This window comes from Oncorhynchus masou, unplaced genomic scaffold (genome assembly GCF_036934945.1).
Source record: "Oncorhynchus masou masou isolate Uvic2021 unplaced genomic scaffold, UVic_Omas_1.1 unplaced_scaffold_962, whole genome shotgun sequence".
Classification (NCBI taxonomy): Eukaryota; Metazoa; Chordata; class Actinopteri; order Salmoniformes; family Salmonidae; genus Oncorhynchus; species Oncorhynchus masou.
Genome location: NW_027016119.1, coordinates 74589 through 95000, shown reverse-complemented (window position 1 = coordinate 95000; position 20412 = coordinate 74589). Strand labels below are relative to the sequence as shown.

The 20412-nt window shown below is 43.4% G+C and overlaps 1 protein-coding gene and 1 pseudogene across 1 annotated transcript in view; both read left to right on the top strand.

Moving 5' to 3' along the window:
- Positions 1-6385, top strand: part of LOC135538422 (neurotrypsin-like) — an 80912-nt gene extending 74527 nt beyond the window's left edge. Inside the window, exons 10-11 of the mRNA XM_064964320.1 lie at positions 1903-1979; positions 6368-6385. Coding sequence (XP_064820392.1) covers positions 1903-1979; positions 6368-6385 — 95 coding nt within the window. The remainder of the gene's footprint in view (positions 1-1902; positions 1980-6367) is intronic.
- Positions 6386-6595: 210 nt separating this feature from the next.
- The window catches only part of LOC135538419 (bifunctional heparan sulfate N-deacetylase/N-sulfotransferase 4-like), an 85836-nt pseudogene continuing 72019 nt past the window's right edge, over positions 6596-20412 (top strand).

Below are 20412 nucleotides of genomic sequence, written 5' to 3'. Positions count from 1 at the left end.
GTCTCCTTCCTCCTCCTGACTGAGGACAGTCTTGGTTGTCTGTGTGGTCTCCTTCATCCTCCTGACTGAGGACAGTCTTGGTTGTCTGTGTGGTCTCCTTCATCCTCCTGACTGAGGACAGTCTTGGTTGTCTGTGTGGTCTCCTTCATCCTCCAGACTGACAGTCTTGGTTGTCTGTGTGGTCTCCTTCATCCTCCAGACTGAGGACTGTCTTGGTTGTCTGTGTGGTCTCCCTCATCCTCCTGACTGAGGACAGTCTTGGTTGTCTGTGTGGTCTCCCTCATCCTCCTGACTGAGGACAGTCTTGGTTGTCTGTGTGGTCTCCTTCATCCTCCTGACTGAGGACAGTCTTGGTTGTCTGTATGGTCTCCTTCCTCCTCCAGACTGAGGACAGTCTTGGTTGTCTGTGTGGTCTCCTTCCTCCTCCTGACTGAGGACAGTCTTGGTTGTCTGTGTGGTCTCCTTCCTCCTCCAGACTGAGGACAGTCTTGGTTGTCTGTGTGGTCTCCCTCATCCTCCAGACTGAGGACAGTCTTGGTTGTCTGTGTGGTCTCCTCATCCTCCAGACTGAGGACTGTCTTGGTTGTCTGTGTGGTCTCCTTCATCATCCTGACTGAGGACAGTCTTGGTTGTCTGTGTGGTCTCCTCATCTTCCAGACTGAGGACAGTCTTGGTTGTCTGTGTGGTCTCCTTCCTCCTCCTGACTGAGGACAGTCTTGGTTGTCTGTGTGGTCTCCTTCCTCCTCCTGACTGAGGACTGTCTTGGTTGTCTGTGTGGTCTCCTTCATCCTCCTGACTGAGGACAGTCTTGGTTGTCTGTGTGGTCTCCTTCCTCCTCCTGACTGAGGACAGTCTTGGTTGTCTGTGTGGTCTCCTTCATCCTCCAGACTGAGGACAGTCTTGGTTGTCTGTGTGGTCTCCTTCCTCCTCCAGACTGAGGACAGTCTTGGTTGTCTGTGTGGTCTCCTTCCTCCTCCTGACTGAGGACTGTCTTGGTTGTCTGTGTGGTCTCCTTCCTCCTCCAGACTGAGGACAGTCTTGGTTGTCTGTGTGGTCTCCTTCATCCTCCTGACTGAGGACAGTCTTGGTTGTCTGTGTGGTCTCCTTCCTCCTCCTGACTGAGGACAGTCTTGTTTGTCTGTGTGGTCTCCTTCATCCTCCTGACTGAGGACAGTCTTGGTTGTCTGTGTGGTCTCCTTCCTCCTCCTGACTGAGGACAGTCTTGGTTGTCAGTGTGGTCTCCCTCATCCTCCTGACTGAGGACAGTCTTGGTTGTCTGTGTGGTCTCCTTCATCCTCCTGACTGAGGACAGTCTTGGTTGTCTGTGTGGTCTCCTTCCTCCTCCTGACTGAGGACTGTCTTGGTTGTCTGTGTGGTCTCCCTCATCCTCCAGACTGAGGACAGTCTTGGTTGTCTGTGTGGTCTCCCTCATCCTCCTGACTGAGGACAGTCTTGGTTGTCTGTGTGGTCTCCCTCATCCTCCTGACTGAGGACAGTCTTGGTTGTCTGTGTGGTCTCCTTCATCCTCCTGACTGAGGACAGTCTTGGTTGTCTGTGTGGTCTCCTTCATCCTCCTGACTGAGGACAGTCTTGGTTGTCTGTGTGGTCTCCTTCATCCTCCAGACTGAGGACAGTCTTGGTTGTCAGTGCCCATCACTGATCTATTTCTCTCTCTATCTTTCTCTTCATTCAATTCAAAGGGCTTCGGGGGAAAGGGGGAGACCTCGTCAAACCAAACCACTTGCTAATAAACTCATTCACCGAGTCAGCGAGTCAGTGTTATTGTCTGAGGCTACCCGGAACATATCCCAGTCCACGTGATCAAGCGTGGAATCCGATTGGTCAGACCAGCGTTGTATAGACCTGAACACGGGTGTTTCCTGTTTAAGTTTCTGTCTGTAGGCTGGGAGCAACAAAATGGAGTCATGGTCAGATTTGCCGAAGGCAGGGCGGGGGAGGGCTTTGTATGCATCGCAGAAGTAAGAGTAGCAATGATCCAGAATGTTACCAGCTTGTGTCGCGCATTCGATATGTCGATAGAATTTAGGAAGTCTTGTTATCAGATTCGCCTTGTTAAAATCCCCAGCTACAATAAATGCAGCCTCGGGATGTGTGGTTTCCAGTTTACATAGAGTCCAGGGAAGTTGTTTCGGGCCGACGAGGAATCTGCCTTGGGTAGGATATACACGGCTGTAATCGAAGAGAATTCTCTTGGAAGATAATGAGGTCGGCATTTGATTGTGAGGAATTCTCGGTCAGTTGAACAAAAGGACTTGAGTTCCTGTATGTTGTTGTGATCACACCACGACTCGTTAATCATAAGGCATACCCCCCACCCTTCTTCTTACCAGAGAGATGTTTGTTTCTGTTGGCGTGATGCGTGATGAAACCAGGTGGCTGTACTCTGATAACATATCCCAGTGAGACATGTTTCCAAGAAACAGAGAATGTTACCATCTCTGATGTCTCTCTGGAAGGCATCTCATGCCCTAATTTCGTCCACCTTGTTATCTAGAGATTAGACATTGGTAATATGCTCGGGAGCGGTGGATGGTGTGCTCGCCGCCTGCTTCTCCTGTGGCGACCGCGTTGTTTTGGGTCGGCCTCTGGGATGATGATGTCATGGTGGAGGTCCAAACAAAGGCTCCGCTTTGGGAAAGTCGTATTCCTGGTCGTAATGATGGTGAGGCGACCATCTCTGTCGGAGACCATCTCTGTCGGCCCCATGTCACTTGCCAATGCAAGTATTCCTGGTCGTAATGATGGTGAGGCGACCATCTTTGTCGGAGACCATCTCTGTCGGCCTCATTTAACTTGCCAAAGCAAGTATTCCTGGTCGTAATGATGGTGAGGCGACCATCTCTGTCGGAGACCATCTCTGTCGGCCCTATTTCACTTGGCAAAGCAAGTATTCCTGGTCGTAATGATGGTGAGGCGACCATCTCTGTCGGAGACCATCTCTGTCGGCCCCATTTCACTTGCCAAAGCAAGTATTCCTGGTCGTAATGATGGTGAGGCGACCATCTCTGTCGGAGACCATGTCTGTCGGCCCCATTTAACTTGGCAAAGCAAGTATTCCTGGTCGTAATGTAAATGTAAATGTAATGATGGTGAGGCGACCATCTCTGTCGGAGACCATCTCTGTCGGCCTCATTTAACTTGGCAAAGCAAGTATTCCTGGTCGTAATGATGGTGAGGCGACCATCTCTGTCGGAGACCATCTCTGTCGGCCCCATTTAACTTGGCAAAGCAAGTATTCCTGGTCGTAATGATGGTGAGGCGACCATCTCTGTCGGAGACCATCTCTGTCGGCCCCATTTCACTTGGCAAAGCAAGTATTCCTGGTCGTAATGATGGTGAGGCGACCATCTCTGTCGGAGACCATCTCTGTCGGCCCCATTTCACTTGCCAAAGCAAGTATTCCTGGTCGTAATGATGGTGAGGCGACCATCTCTGTCGGAGACCATCTCTGTCGGCCCCATTTGACTTGGCAAAGCAAGTATTCCTGGTTGTAATGATGGTGAGGCGACCATCTCTGTCGGAGACCATCTCTGTCGGCCCCATTTCACTTGGCAAAGCAAGTATTCCTGGTCGTAATGATGGTGAGGCGACCATCTCTGTCGGAGACCATCTCTGTCGGCCCCGTTTAACTTGCCAAAGCAAGTATTCCTGGTCGTAATGATGGTGAGGCGACCATCTCTGTCGGAGACCATCTCTGTCGGCCCCATTTCACTTGGCAAAGCAAGTATTCCTGGTCGTAATGATGGTGAGGCGACCATCTCTGCCCGAGACCATCTCTGTCGGCCCCATTTAACTTGCCAAAGTTAGTATTCCTGGTCGTTTTTATATCCAATAGTTCCTCTACTTATTTTCCACCATAATTTGCAAATAAATTCATTAAAATCCTTCAATGTGATTTTCTGGATTTTTTTTTGTTCATTTTGTCTGTCATAGTTGAAGTGTACCTATGATGATAATTACAGGCCTCTCATCTTTTTAAGTGGGAGAACTTGCACAATTGGTGGCTGACAAAATACTTTTTTGCCCCACTGTATGTATATTGAAGAGCATGGGGCTGAAGTGGCATCCCTGTCTCACCCCACAGTCCTGAGAAAAGACATCTGGGTGTTTTTTTGCCAATTTTAACTGCACACTGTTTGTGTGTCATGTGTTTTTGCCCACAACACCGCTTTCCATCATTGTGTATAGCAGACCGTCATGCCAAATTGAGTCTCTCTCTCTCTTTGTCTCTTACTCTCCCTCTCTCCTGCTGCGCGCTGACGGAACAGACACCGTAGTGGAGCAGGCAGCAGGCAGTCAGTTGGTCAGTAACGGAAAGCGGCACAGATAATATCGGTTTGTCTCACACGTGCCCGCTGTTAAACGTAATTCTCTCTTCTCTGCTCTAATCTGGAGAGAGGGAGAGAAAGAGAGGAGGACAGGAACAGAGAACGAGAGAGAGAGAGAGAGGGCTAAAGGGAGGAATGGTGAATGAGAGGAGTTGACGGAGGAGTAGAGACGTTTATTCCGGCTGGTTACCTCTGTTCTAGTGACGAGAGAGAGTCAGAGGACAGAGAACGAGAGAGAGAGAGAGAGGGCTAAAGGGAGGAATGGTGAATGAGAGGAGTTGACGGAGGAGTAGAGACGTTTATTCCGGCTGGTTACCTCTGTTCTAGTGACGAGAGAGAGTCAACAGCCCGATATACAGGCAGATTTACCTTCCTCCATCACGGCTCCAGAACAGTGGCTCACCTTCGCTCAACCTGCCCGCCCAGCAGCGCCCTCATCCCGGCGAGAGGTAAAACATAGACTCCGTGCTCTGGCTGAGTTGTTTTTCTGCGTGAAAGCACCGCGGATGGAACAGCGGTTTCTAAACCTTAGTGAATTTATTTGCTGAAGGCGAGGAAGGCTCTCCTTCTTTCTCACTCTCTCCCTTCTCCTCCTCTATCTCTCATTATTTTCTTTACAAGGAGCTGCTGCGTGTGTTGGAATGTCTATTTACAAATTTGATCACATCGATCGATTGATGTTTGGTGTTTCTATCCGTTCTCCGATGTCATTAATATCATCCAGCATGATTAAAATGACATGTTGTTGTAGGTATTTTAGTTTCATTGTAAACAGAAAACAATTATTTGTTTAACATTTAACTGGTCACTCTGAGATGTGTATATATAGTGACCTTTCAATGGAAACATAATTCATTTTATATTATTTAACTTAACAAGAGAGAGATCAGACATTTGTCAAGTAGTGTATGGGTAGTTCGTCGTTTAATTACCAGTTGTGATTATGTTAGGCTAAATGTATAATAACCAGTTGTGATTATGTTAGGCTATGGGTAGTTAGTTAGTAGTTTAATAACGAGTTGTGATGATGTTAGGCTACGTGTAGTTAGTTAGTAGTTTAATAACTAGTTGTGATTATGTTAGGCTACGTGTAGTTAGTTAGTAGTTTAATAACCAGTTGTGATTATGTTAGGCTATGGGTAGTTAGTTAGTAGTTTAATAACCAGTTGTGATTATGTTAGGCTATGGGTAGGTAGTTAGTAGTTTAATACCAAGTTGTGATAATGTTAGGCTACGTGTAGTTAGTTTAATAACTAGTTGTGATTATGTTAGGCTATGGGTAGTTAGTTAGTAGTTTAATAACCAGTTGTGAATATGTTAGGCTATGTGTAGTTAGTTAGTAGTTTAATAAATAGTTGTGATTATGTTAGGCTATGGGTAGTTAGTTAGTAGTTTAATAACCAGTTGTGATTATGTTAGGCTACGTGTAGTTAGTTAGTAGTTTAATAACCGGTTGTGACTAAGTTAGGCTACATGTAGTTAGTTAGTAGTTAGTAGTTTAATAACAAGTTGTGATTATGTTAGGCTATGGGTAGTTAGTTAGTAGTTTAATTACCAGTTGTGATTATGTTAGGCTAAAGGTGGATAGTTAGTAGTTTAATATGGGGCGGCAGTGTAGCCTAGTGGTTAGAGCATTGGACTAGTATCCGAAAGGTTGCAAGTTCAAATCACCGAGCTGACAAGGTACAAAATCTGTAGTTCTGCCCCTGAACAGGCAGTTAACCCACTGTTCCTAGGCCGTCATTGAAAATAAGAATTTGTTCTTAACTGACTTGCCTAGTAAAATAAAGGTAAAAAAAATAACCAGTTGTGATTAAGTTAGGCTATGGGTAGTTATTTAGTAGTTTAATAACTAGTTGTGATTATGTCTGTGTGTGTGTGATGAACCCTAAGTCTTCAAGTTGTTTTCAGTCAGTCCTGTCTTTACCAGCTGTGGCCTAAGACTCCCTAGGGAGCACTGATTAGAACACACACACACCACGCGTTTTTCTAACCTCATGTTGTCTCTTGCTCTACAGGTCCAGGAGCTGTCCTGAAAACGTCGTCTCCCCCTGTGTGTCCTGGGTTGTGATTGGTGTAGAGAGAAGTTCCACTATGACAGGCTGACCTTTCTGACACTCTGTGACCCTCACCATGGTGACATGACAGACCTTAGTGTTCCCCACCACATCCATGTTAGAAACCCTTCATAGAGACGTACACACACACACACACACACACACACACACACACACACCTTGACACACACACACACACCTTGACACACACACACACACACACACACACACACACACACACACACACCCTGACACACACACACCCTGACACACACACACACACACACACACACACACACACACACACACACACACACACACACACCCTGACATACACACACACACACACACACACCCTGACATACACCTGTATACACCGCGACACACACCCTGACATACACCTGTATACATCGCGACACACGCCCTGACATACACCTGTATACATCGCGACACACACCCTGACATACACCTGTATACATCGCGACACACACCCTGACATACACCTGTATACATCGCGACACACACCCTGACATACACCTGTATACATCGCGACACACACCCTGACATACACCTGTATACACCTCGACACACACCCTGACATACACCTGTATACACCGCGACACACACCCTGACACACACCTGTATACATCGCGACACACACCATGACATACACCTGTATACACCGCGACACACACCCTGACACACACCTGTATACATCGCGACACACACCCTGACATACACCCTGACATACATCTGTATACACCGCGACACACACCCTGACACACACCTGTATACATCGCGACACACACCCTGACACACACCTGTATACACCGCGACACACACCCTGACATACACCTGTATACATCGCGACACACACCCTGACATACACCTGTATACACCTGTATACATCGCGACACACACCCTGTCATACACCCTGACATACACCTATATACATCGCGACACATCCAGGTAGTGATGTCGTTAGCGGTGCATGTCCGTCGCCACCTGCGGCGCTTCCTCTTCCTCCTCGCCTCTGGCTCCCTGCTAGGCTCCGCCTACTTCCTATTCTCTCACTCCGCCCCCACTCTACAGCTCAACCAATCAGGAGAGCACGTTGCTGTGGCGTGCCCCCTGCCCTTTCCAACTCCCTACAGATCCCCCAACACACACACCGACAGACGAACCAACCGGTACACACACACCGACAGACAACACGACCTCAACACACACACTAATAAACACCCAAACACACACACTGATAAACACCCCAACACACACACTGATAAACACCCCGACACACACACTGATAAACACCCCAACACACACACCGATAAACACCCTGACACACACACTGATAAACACCCCAACACACACACTGATAAACACCCCAACACACACACTGATAAACACCCCAACACACACACTGATAAACACCCCGACACACACACTGATAAACACCCCAACACACACACTGATAAACACCCCGACACACACACTGATAAACACCCCAACACACACACTGATAAACACCCCGACACACACACTGATAAACACCCCGACACACACACTGATAAACAAACCAACACACACACTGATAAACACCCCAACACACACACTGATAAACACCCCGACACACACACCGATAAACACCCCAACACACACACTGATGAACACCCCAACACACACACCGATAAACACACTGACAGACGATCCGACCGCGACACGCAGCCCCTCCCCTCAGTCGACCCAGTAGTATTGGTACTAGTAGAATCACAGTATAGCCAGTTAGGACAGGACATAGTCGCCATCCTGGAGTCAGCCAGGTACCCCTTCACAACAGAGATCACCCCGGGGAAGAGAGACCTGCCTCCTCTCACTGACCAGGTTAATATTATTATTATTATGGGGAAGGGAGACCTGCCTCCTCTCACTGACCAGGTTAATATTATTATTATTATGGGGAAGGGAGACCTGTCTCACTGACCAGGTTAATATTATTATTATTATGGGGAAGGGAGACCTGTCTCCTCACACTGACCAGGTTAATATTATTATTATTATGGGGAAGGGAGACCTGTCTCACTGACCAGGTTAATATTATTATTATTATGGGGAAGGGAGACCTGCCTCCTCTCACTGACCAGGTTAATATTATTATTATTATGGGGAAGGGAGACCTGTCTCACTGACCAGGTTAATATTATTATTATTATGGGGAAGGGAGACCTGTCTCCTCTCACTGACCAGGTTAATATTATTATTATTATGGGGAAGGGAGACCTGTCTCACTGACCAGGTTAATATTATTATTATTATGGGGAAGGGAGACCTGTCTCACTGACCAGGTTAATATTATTATTATTATGGGGAAGGGAGACCTGTCTCACTGACCAGGTTAATATTATTATTATTATGGGGAAGGGAGACCTGTCTCACTGACCAGGTTAATATTATTATTATTATGGGGAAGGGAGACCTGTCTCCTCTCACTGACCAGGTTAATAATATTATTATTATGGGGAAGAGAGACCTGTCTCACTGACCAGGTTAATATTATTATTATTATGGGGAAGGGAGACCTGTCTCACTGACCAGGTTAATATTATTATTATTATGGGGAAGGGAGACCTGTCTCACTGACCAGGTTAATATTATTATTATTATGGGGAAGGGAGACCTGCCTCACTGACCAGGTTAATATTATTATTATTATGGGGAAGGGAGACCTGTCTCACTGACCAGGTTAATATTATTATTATTATGGGGAAGGGAGACCTGTCTCCTCTCACTGACCAGGTTAATATTATTATTATTATGGGGAAGGGAGACCTGTCTCCTCTCACTGACCAGGTTAATATTATTATTATTATGGGGAAGGGAGACCTGTCTCCTCTCACTGACCAGGTTAATATTATTATTATTATGGGGAAGGGAGACCTGCCTCCTCTCACTGACCAGGTTAATATTATTATTATTATGGGGAAGGGAGACCTGTCTCACTGACCAGGTTAATATTATTATTATTATGGGGAAGGGAGACCTGCCTCCTCTCACTGACCAGGTTAATATTATTATTATTATGGGGAAGGGAGACCTGCCTCACTGACCAGGTTAATATTATTATTATTATGGGGAAGGGAGACCTGTCTCACTGACCAGGTTAATATTATTATTATTATGGGGAAGGGAGACCTGCCTCCTCTCACTGACCAGGTTAATATTATTATTATTATGGGGAAGGGAGACCTGTCTCCTCTCACTGACCAGGTTAATATTATTATTATTATGGGGAAGGGAGACCTGTCTCCTCTCACTGACCAGGTTAATATTATTATTATTATGGGGAAGGGAGACCTGTCTCCTCTCACTGACCAGGTTAATATTATTATTATTATGGGGAAGGGAGACCTGTCTCCTCTCACTGACCAGGTTAATATTATTATTATTATGGGGAAGGGAGACCTGTCTCCTCTCACTGACCAGGTTAATATTATTATTATTATGGGGAAGGGAGACCTGTCTCTCTGACCAGGTTAATATTATTATTATTATGGGGAAGGGAGACCTGTCTCACTGACCAGGTTAATATTATTATTATTATGGGGAAGGGAGACCTGCCTCACTGACCAGGTTAATATTATTATTATTATGGGGAAGGGAGACCTGTCTCCTCTCACTGACCAGGTTAATATTATTATTATTATGGTGAAGGGAGACCTGTCTCACTGACCAGGTTAATATTATTATTATTATGGGGAAGGGAGACCTGTCTCACTGACCATGTTAATATTATTATTATTATGGGGAAGGGAGACCTGTCTCACTGACCAGGTTAATATCATTATTATTATGGGGAAGGGAGACCTGTCTCCTCTCACTGACCAGGTTAATATTATTATTATTATGGGGAAGGGAGACCTGCCTCACTGACCAGGTTAATATTATTATTATGGGGAAGGGAGACCTGTCTCACTGACAAGGTTAATATTATTATTATTATGGGGAAGGGAGACCTGTCTCACTGACCAGGTTAATATTATTATTATTATGGGGAAGGGAGACCTGTCTCACTGACAAGGTTAATATTATTATTATTATGGGGAAGGGAGACCTGTCTCACTGACCAGGTTAATATTATTATTATTATGGGGAAGGGAGACCTGTCTCACTGACCAGGTTAATATCATTATTATTATGGGGAAGGGAGACCTGTCTCACTGACCAGGTTAATATTATTATTATTATGGGGAAGGGAGACCTGTCTCACTGACCAGGTTAATATTATTATTATTATGGGGAAGGGAGACCTGTCTCCTCTCACTGACCAGGTTAATATTATTATTATTATGGGGAAGGGAGACCTGCCTCCTCTCACTGACCAGGTTAATATTATTATTATTATGGGGAAGGGAGACCTGTCTCACTGACCAGGTTAATACTATTATTATTATGGGGAAGGGAGACCTGTCTCCTCTCACTGACCAGGTTAATATTATTATTATTATGGGGAAGGGAGACCTGCCTCCTCTCACTGACCAGGTTAATATTATTATTATGGGGAAGGGATACCTGTCTCACTGACCAGGTTAATATTATTATTATTATGGGGAAGGGAGACCTGCCTCACTGACCAGGTTAATATTATTATTATTATGGGGAAGGGAGACCTGTCTCCTCTCACTGACCAGGTTAATATTATTATTATTATGGGGAAGGGAGACCTGTCTCACTGACCAGGTTAATATTATTATTATTATGGGGAAGGGAGACCTGTCTCCTCTCACTGACCAGGTTAATATTATTATTATTATGGGGAAGGGAGACCTGTCTCCTCTCACTGACCAGGTTAATATTATTATTATTATGGGGAAGGGAGACCTGTCTCACTGACCAGGTTAATATTATTATTATTATGGGGAAGGGAGACCTGCCTCACTGACCAGGTTAATATTATTATTATTATGGGGAAGGGAGACCTGTCAAACTGACCAGGTTAATATTATTATTATTATGGGGAAGGGAGACCTGTCTCACTGACCAGGTTAATATTATTATTATTATGGGGAAGGGAGACCTGTCTCCTCTCACTGACCAGGTTAATATTATTATTATTATGGGGAAGGGAGACCTGCCTCCTCTCACTGACCAGGTTAATATTATTATTATTATGGGGAAGGGAGACCTGTCTCACTGAACAGGTTAATATTATTATTATTATGGGGAAGGGAGACCTGTCTCCTCTCACTGACCAGGTTAATATTATTATGGGGAAGGGAGACCTGTCTCACTGACCAGGTTAATATTATTATTATTATGGGGAAGGGAGACCTGTCTCACTGACCAGGTTAATATTATTATTATTATGGGGAAGGGAGACCTGTCTCCTCTCACTGACCAGGTTAATATTATTATTATTATGGGGAAGGGAGACCTGTCTCACTGACCAGGTTAATACTATTATTATTATGGGGAAGGGAGACCTGTCTCCTCTCACTGACCAGGTTAATATTATTATTATTATGGGGAAGGGAGACCTGTCTCACTGACCAGGTTAATATTATTATTATTATGGGGAAGGGAGACCTGTCTCACTGACCAGGTTAATATTATTATTATTATGGGGAAGGGAGACCTGCCTCCTCTCACTGACCAGGTTAATATTATTATTATTATGGGGAAGGGAGACCTGTCTCCTCTCACTGACCAGGTTAATATTATTATTATTATGGGGAAGGGAGACCTGTCTCCTCTCACTGACCAGGTTAATATTATTATTATTATGGGGAAGGGAGACCTGTCTCACTGACCAGGTTAATATTATTATTATTATGGTGAAGGGAGACCTGTCTCACTGACCAGGTTAATATTATTATTATTATGGGGAAGGGAGACCTGTCTCCTCTCACTGACCAGGTTAATATTATTATTATTATGGGGAAGGGAGACCTGTCTCCTCTCACTGACCAGGTTAATATTATTATTATTATGGGGAAGGGAGACCTGTCTCCTCTCACTGACCAGGTTAATATTATTATTATTATGGGGAAGGGAGACCTGCCTCCTCTCACTGACCAGGTTAATATTATTATTATTATGGGGAAGGGAGACCTGTCTCACTGACCAGGTTAATATTATTATTATTATGGGGAAGGGAGACCTGTCTCACTGACCAGGTTAATATTATTATTATTATGGGGAAGGGAGACCTGTCTCACTGACCAGGTTAATATTATTATTATTATGGGGAAGGGAGACCTGTCTCACTGACCAGGTTAATATTATTATTATTATGGGGAAGGGAGACCTGTCTCACTGACCAGGTTAATATTATTATTATTATGGGGAAGGGAGACCTGTCTCACTGACCAGGTTAATATTATTATTATTATGGGGAAGGGAGACCTGTCTCACTGACCAGGTTAATATTATTATTATTATGGGGAAGGGAGACCTGTCTCACTGACCAGGTTAATATTATTATTATTATGGGGAAGGGAGACCTGTCTCCTCTCACTGACCAGGTTAATATTATTATTATTATGGGGAAGGGAGACCTGCCTCCCTGACCAGGTTAATATTATTATTATTATGGGGAAGGGAGACCTGCCTCCTCGCACTGACCAGGTTAATATTATTATTATTATGGGAAGGGAGACCTGCCTCCTCTCACTGACCAGGTTAATATTATTATTATTATGGGGAAGGGAGACCTGTCTCACTGACCAGGTTAATATTATTATTATTATGGGGAAGGGAGACCTGTCTCACTGACCAGGTTAATATTATTATTATTATGGGGAAGGGAGACCTGTCTCACTGACCAGGTTAATATTATTATTATTATGGGGAAGGGAGACCTGTCTCCTCTCACTGACCAGGTTAATATTATTATTATTATGGGGAAGGGAGACCTGTCTCCTCTCACTGACCAGGTTAATATTATTATTATTATGGGGAAGGGAGACCTGCCTCCTCTCACTGACCAGGTTAATATTATTATTATTATGGGGAAGGGAGACCTGCCTCCTCTCCCTGACCAGGTTAATATTATTATTATTATGGGGAAGGTAGACCTGTCTCACTGACCAGGTTAATATTATTATTATTATGGGGAAGGGAGACCTGCCTCCTCTCACTGACCAGGTTAATATTATTATTATTATGGGGAAGGGAGACCTGCCTCACTGACCAGGTTAATATTATTATTATTATGGGGAAGGGAGACCTGCCTCACTGACCAGGTTAATATTATTATTATTATGGGGAAGGGAGACCTGCCTCACTGACCAGGTTAATATTATTATTATTATGGGGAAGGGAGACCTGTCTCCTCTCACTGACCAGGTTAATATTATTATTATTATGAGGAAGGGAGACCTGTCTCCTCTCACTGACCAGGTTAATATTATTATTATTATGGGGAAGGGAGACCTGCCTCCTCTCACTGACCAGGTTAATATTATTATTATTATGGGGAAGGGAGACCTGTCTCCTCTCACTGACCAGGTTAATATTATTATGGGGAAGGGAGACCTGTCTCACTGACCAGGTTAATATTATTATTATTATGGGGAAGGGAGACCTGCCTCACTGACCAGGTTAATATTATTATTATTATGGGGAAGGGAGACCTGCTTCCTCTCACTGACCAGGTTAATATTATTATTATTATGGGGAAGGGAGACCTGTCTCCTCTCACTGACCAGGTTAATATTATTATTATTATGGGGAAGGAGACCTGCCTCACTGACCAGGTTAATATTATTATTATTATGGGAAGGGAGACCTGCCTCACTGACCAGGTTAATATTATTATTATTATGGGGAAGGGAGACCTGTCTCCTCTCACTGACCAGGTTAATATTATTATTATTATGGGGAAGGGAGACCTGTCTCACTGACCAGGTTAATATTATTATTATTCTGGGGAAGGGAGACATGTCTCACTGACCAGGTTAATATTATTATTATTATGGGGAAGGGAGACCTGCCTCCTCTCACTGACCAGGTTAATATTATTATTATTATGGGGAAGGGAGACCTGCCTCCTCTCACTGACCAGGTTAATATTATTATTATTATGGGGAAGGGAGACCTGTCTCACTGACCAGGTTAATATTATTATTATTATGGGGAAGGGAGACCTGTCTCACTGACCAGGTTAATATTATTATTATTATGGGGAAGGGAGACCTGTCTCACTGACCAGGTTAATATTATCATTATTATGGGGAAGGGAGACCTGTCTCCTCACACTGACCAGGTTAATATTATTATTATTATGGGGAAGGGAGACCTGTCTCACTGACCAGGTTAATATTATCATTATTATGGGGAAGGGAGACCTGTCTCCTCACACTGACCAGGTTAATATTATTATTATTATGGGGAAGGGAGACCTGCCTCCTCTCACTGACCAGGTTAATATTATTATTATTATGGGGAAGGGAGACCTGTCTCCTCTCACTGACCAGGTTAATATTATTATTATTATGGGGAAGGGAGACCTGCCTCACTGACCAGGTTAATATTATTATTATTATGGGGAAGGGAGACCTGTCTCACTGACCAGGTTAATATTATTATTATGGGGAAGGGAGACCTGCCTCCTCTCACTGACCAGGTTAATATTATTATTATTATGGGGAAGGGAGACCTGTCTCCTCTCACTGACCAGGTTAATATTATTATTATTATGGGGAAGGGAGACCTGTCTCCTCTCACTGACCAGGTTAATATTATTATTATTATGGGGAAGGGAGACCTGTCTCACTGACCAGGTTAATATTATTATTATTATGTGGAAGGGAGACCTGCCTCACTGACCAGGTTAATATTATTATTATTATGGGGAAGGGAGACCTGTCTCCTCTCACTGACCAGGTTAATATTATTATTATTATGGGGAAGGGAGACCTGTCTCCTCTCACTGACCAGGTTAATATTATTATTATTATGGGGAAGGGAGACCTGCCTCCTCTCACTGACCAGGTTAATATTATTATTATTATGGGGAAGGGAGACCTGCTTCCTCTCACTGACCAGGTTAATATTATTATTATTATGGGGAAGGGAGACCTGTCTCCTCTCACTGACCAGGTTAATATTATCATTATTATGGGGATGGGAGACCTGTCTCACTGACCAGGTTAATATTATTATTATTATGGGGAAGGGAGACCTGCCTCCTCTCACTGACCAGGTTAATATTATTAGTATTATGGGGAAGGGAGACCTGTCTCACTGACCAGGTTAATATTATCATTATTATGGGGAAGGGAGACCTGCCTCCTCTCACTGACCAGGTTAATATTATTATTATTATGGGGAAGGGAGACCTGCTTCCTCTCACTGACCAGGTTAATATTCTTATTATTATGGGGAAGGGAGACCTGCCTCCTCTCACTGACCAGGTTAATATTATTATTATTATGGGGAAGGGAGACCTGTCTCACTGACCAGGTTAATATTATTATTATTATGGGGAAGGGAGACCTGTCTCCTCTCACTGACCAGGTTAATATTATTATTATTATGGGGAAGGGAGACCTGTCTCCTCTCACTGACCAGGTTAATATTATTATTTTTATGGGGAAGGGAGACCTGTCTCCTCTCACTGACCAGGTTAATATTATTATTATTATGGGGAAGGGAGACCTGTCTCACTGACCAGGTTAATATTATTATTTTTATGGGGAAGGGAGACCTGTCTCCTCTCACTGACCAGGTTAATATTATTATTATTATGGGGAAGGGAGACCTGCCTCCTCTCACTGACCAGGTTAATATTATTATTATTATGGGGAAGGGAGACCTGTCTCACTGAACAGGTTAATATTATTATTATTATGGGGAAGGGAGACCTGTCTCCTCTCACTGACCAGGTTAATATTATTATGGGGAAGGGAGACCTGTCTCCTCTCACTGACCAGGTTAATATTATTATTATTATGGGGAAGGGAGACCTGTCTCACTGACCAGGTTAATATTATTATTATTATGGGGAAGGGAGACCTGTCTCACTGACCAGGTTAATATTATTATTATTATGGGGAAGGGAGACCTGTCTCACTGACCAGGTTAATATTATTATTATTATGGGGAAGGAGACCTGTCTCACTGACCAGGTTAATATTATTATTATTATGGGGAAGGGAGACCTGCCTCACTGACCAGGTTAATATTATTATGGGGAAGGGAGACCTGTCTCCCTGACCAGGTTAATATTATTATTATTATGGGGAAGGGAGACCTGTCTCACTGACCAGGTTAATATTATTATTATTATGGGGAAGGGAGACCTGCCTCACTGACCAGGTTAATATTATTATTATTATGGGGAAGGGAGACCTGCCTCACTGACCAGGTTAATATTATTATTATTATGGGGAAGGGAGACCTGCCTCCTCTCACTGACCAGGTTAATATTATTATTATTATGGGGAAGGGAGACCTGCCTCCTCTCACTGACCAGGTTAATATTATTATTATTATGGGGAAGGGAGACCTGTCTCACTGACCAGGTTAATATTATTATTATTATGGGGAAGGGAGACCTGTCTCACTGACCAGGTTAATATTATTATTATTATGGGGAAGGGAGACCTGTCTCACTGACCAGGTTAATATTATTATTATTATGGGGAAGGGAGACCTGCCTCCTCTCACTGACCAGGTTAATATTATTATTATTATTGGGAAGGGAGACCTGTCTCCTCTCACTGACCAGGTTAATATTATTATTATTATGGGGAAGGGAGACCTGTCTCCTCTCACTGACCAGGTTAATATTATTATTATTATGGGGAAGGGAGACCTGCCTCCTCGCACTGACCAGGTTAATATTATTATTATTATGGGGAAGGGAGACCTGTCTCACTGACCAGGTTAATATTATTATTATTATGGGGAAGGGAGACCTGTCTCACTGACCAGGTTAATATTATTATTATTATGGGGAAGGGAGACCTGTCTCACTGACCAGGTTAATATTATTATTATTATGGGGAAGGGAGACCTGTCTCCTCTCACTGACCAGGTTAATATTATTATTATTATGGGGAAGGGAGACCTGCCTCACTGACCAGGTTAATATTATTATTATTATGGGGAAGGGAGACCTGCCTCCTCGCACTGACCAGGTTAATATTATTATTATTATGGGGAAGGGAGACCTGCCTCCTCTCACTGACCAGGTTAATATTATTATTATTATGGGGAAGGGAGACCTGTCTCACTGACCAGGTTAATATTATTATTATTATGGGGAAGGGAGACCTGTCTCACTGACCAGGTTAATATTATTATTATTATGGGGAAGGGAGACCTGTCTCACTGACCAGGTTAATATTATTATTATTATGGGGAAGGGAGACCTGTCTCCTCTCACTGACCAGGTTAATATTATTATTATTATGGGGAAGGGAGACCTGTCTCACTGACCAGGTTAATATTATTATTATTATGGGGAAGGGAGACCTGTCTCCTCTCACTGACCAGGTTAATATTATTATTATTATGTGGAAGGGAGACCTGTCTCACTGACCAGGTTAATATTATTATTATTAAGGGGAAGGGAGACCTGCCTCCTCTCACTGACCAGGTTAATATTATTATTATTATGGGGAAGGGAGACCTGTCTCACTGACCAGGTTAATATTATTATTATTATGGGGAAGGTAGACCTGTCTCACTGACCAGGTTAATATTATTATTATTATGGGGAAGGGAGACCTGCCTCCTCTCACTGACCAGGTTAATATTATTATTATTATGGGGAAGGGAGACCTGCCTCCTCTCACTGACCAGGTTAATATTATTATTATTATGGGGAAGGGAGACCTGCCTCACTGACCAGGTTAATATTATTATTATTATGGGGAAGGGAGACCTGCCTCACTGACCAGGTTAATATTATTATTATTATGGGGAAGGGAGACCTGTCTCACTGACCAGGTTAATATTATTATTATTATGGGGAAGGGAGACCTGCCTCCTCTCACTGACCAGGTTAATATTATTATTATTATGGGGAAGGGAGACCTGTCTCCTCTCACTGACCAGGTTAATATTATTATTATTATGGGGAAGGGAGACCTGCCTCCTCTCACTGACCAGGTTAATATTATTATTATTATGGGGAAGGGAGACCTGTCTCTCTGACCAGGTTAATATTATTATTATTATGGGGAAGGGAGACCTGTCTCACTGACCAGGTTAATATTATTATTATTATGGGGAAGGGAGACCTGCCTCCTCTCACTGACCAGGTTAATATTATTATTATTATGGGGAAGGAGACCTGCCTCCTCTCACTGACCAGGTTAATATTATTATTATTATGGGGAAGGGAGACCTGTCTCCTCTCACTGACCAGGTTAATATTATTATTATTATGGGGAAGGGAGACCTGCCTCACTGACCAGGTTAATATTATTATTATTATGGGGAAGGGAGACCTGTCTCCTCTCACTGACCAGGTTAATATTATTATTATTATGGGGAAGGGAGACCTGTCTCTCTGACCAGGTTAATATTATTATTATTATGGGGAAGGGAGACCTGTCTCACTGACCAGGTTAATATTATTATTATTATGGGGAAGGGAGACCTGCCTCCTCTCACTGACCAGGTTAATATTATTATTATTATGGGGAAGGGAGACCTGCCTCCTCTCACTGACCAGGTTAATATTATTATTATTATGGGGAAGGGAGACCTGTCTCCTCTCACTGACCAGGTTAATATTATTATTATTATGGGGAAGGGAGACCTGCCTCACTGACCAGGTTAATATTATTATTATTATGGGGAAGGGAGACCTGTCTCCTCTCACTGACCAGGTTAATATTATTATTATTATGGGAAGGGAGACCTGTCTCACTGACCAGGTTAATATTATTATTATTATGGGGAAGGGAGACCTGTCTCACTGACCAGGTTAATATTATTATTATTATGGGGAAGGGAGACCTGTCTCACTGACCAGGTTAATATTATTATTATTATGGGGAAGGGAGACCTGTCTCCTCTCACTGACCAGGTTAATATTATTATTATTATGGGGAAGGGAGACCTGCCTCCTCTCACTGACCAGGTTAATATTATTATTATTATGGGGAAGGGAGACCTGTCTCACTGACCAGGTTAATATTATTATTATTATGGGGAAGGGAGACCTGTCTCACTGACCAGGTTAATATTATTAGTATTATGGGGAAGGGAGACCTGTCTCCTCTCACTGACCAGGTTAATATTATTATTATTATGGGGAAGGGAGACCTGTCTCACTGACCAGGTTAATATTATTATTATTATGGTGAAGGGAGACCTGTCTCACTGACCAGGTTAATATTATTATTATTATGGGGAAGGAGACCTGCCTCACTGACCAGGTTAATATTATTATTATTATGGGGAAGGGAGACCTGTCTCACTGACCAGATTAATATTATTATTATTATGGGGAAGGGAGACCTGTCTCCTCTCACTGACCAGGTTAATATTATTATTATTATGGGGAAGGGAGACCTGTCTCACTGACCAGGTTAATATTATTATTATTATGGGGAAGGGAGACCTGTCTCCTCTCACTGACCAGGTTAATATTATTATTATTATGGGGAAGGGAGACCTGTCTCCTCTCACTGACCAGGTTAATATTATTATTATTATGGGGAAGGGAGACCTGCCTCCTCTCACTGACCAGGTTAATATTATTATTATTATGGGGAAGGGAGACCTGTCTCCTCTCACTGACCAGGTTAATATTATTATTATTATGGGGAAGGGAGACCTGTCTCACTGACCAGGTTAATATTATTATTATTATGGGGAAGGGAGACCTGCCTCCTCTCACTGACCAGGTTAATATTATTATTATTATGGGGAAGGGAGACCTGCCTCCTCTCACTGACCAGGTTAATATTATTATTATTATGGGGAAGGGAGACCTGTCTCCTCTCACTGACCAGGTTAATATTATTATTATTATGGGGAAGGGAGAC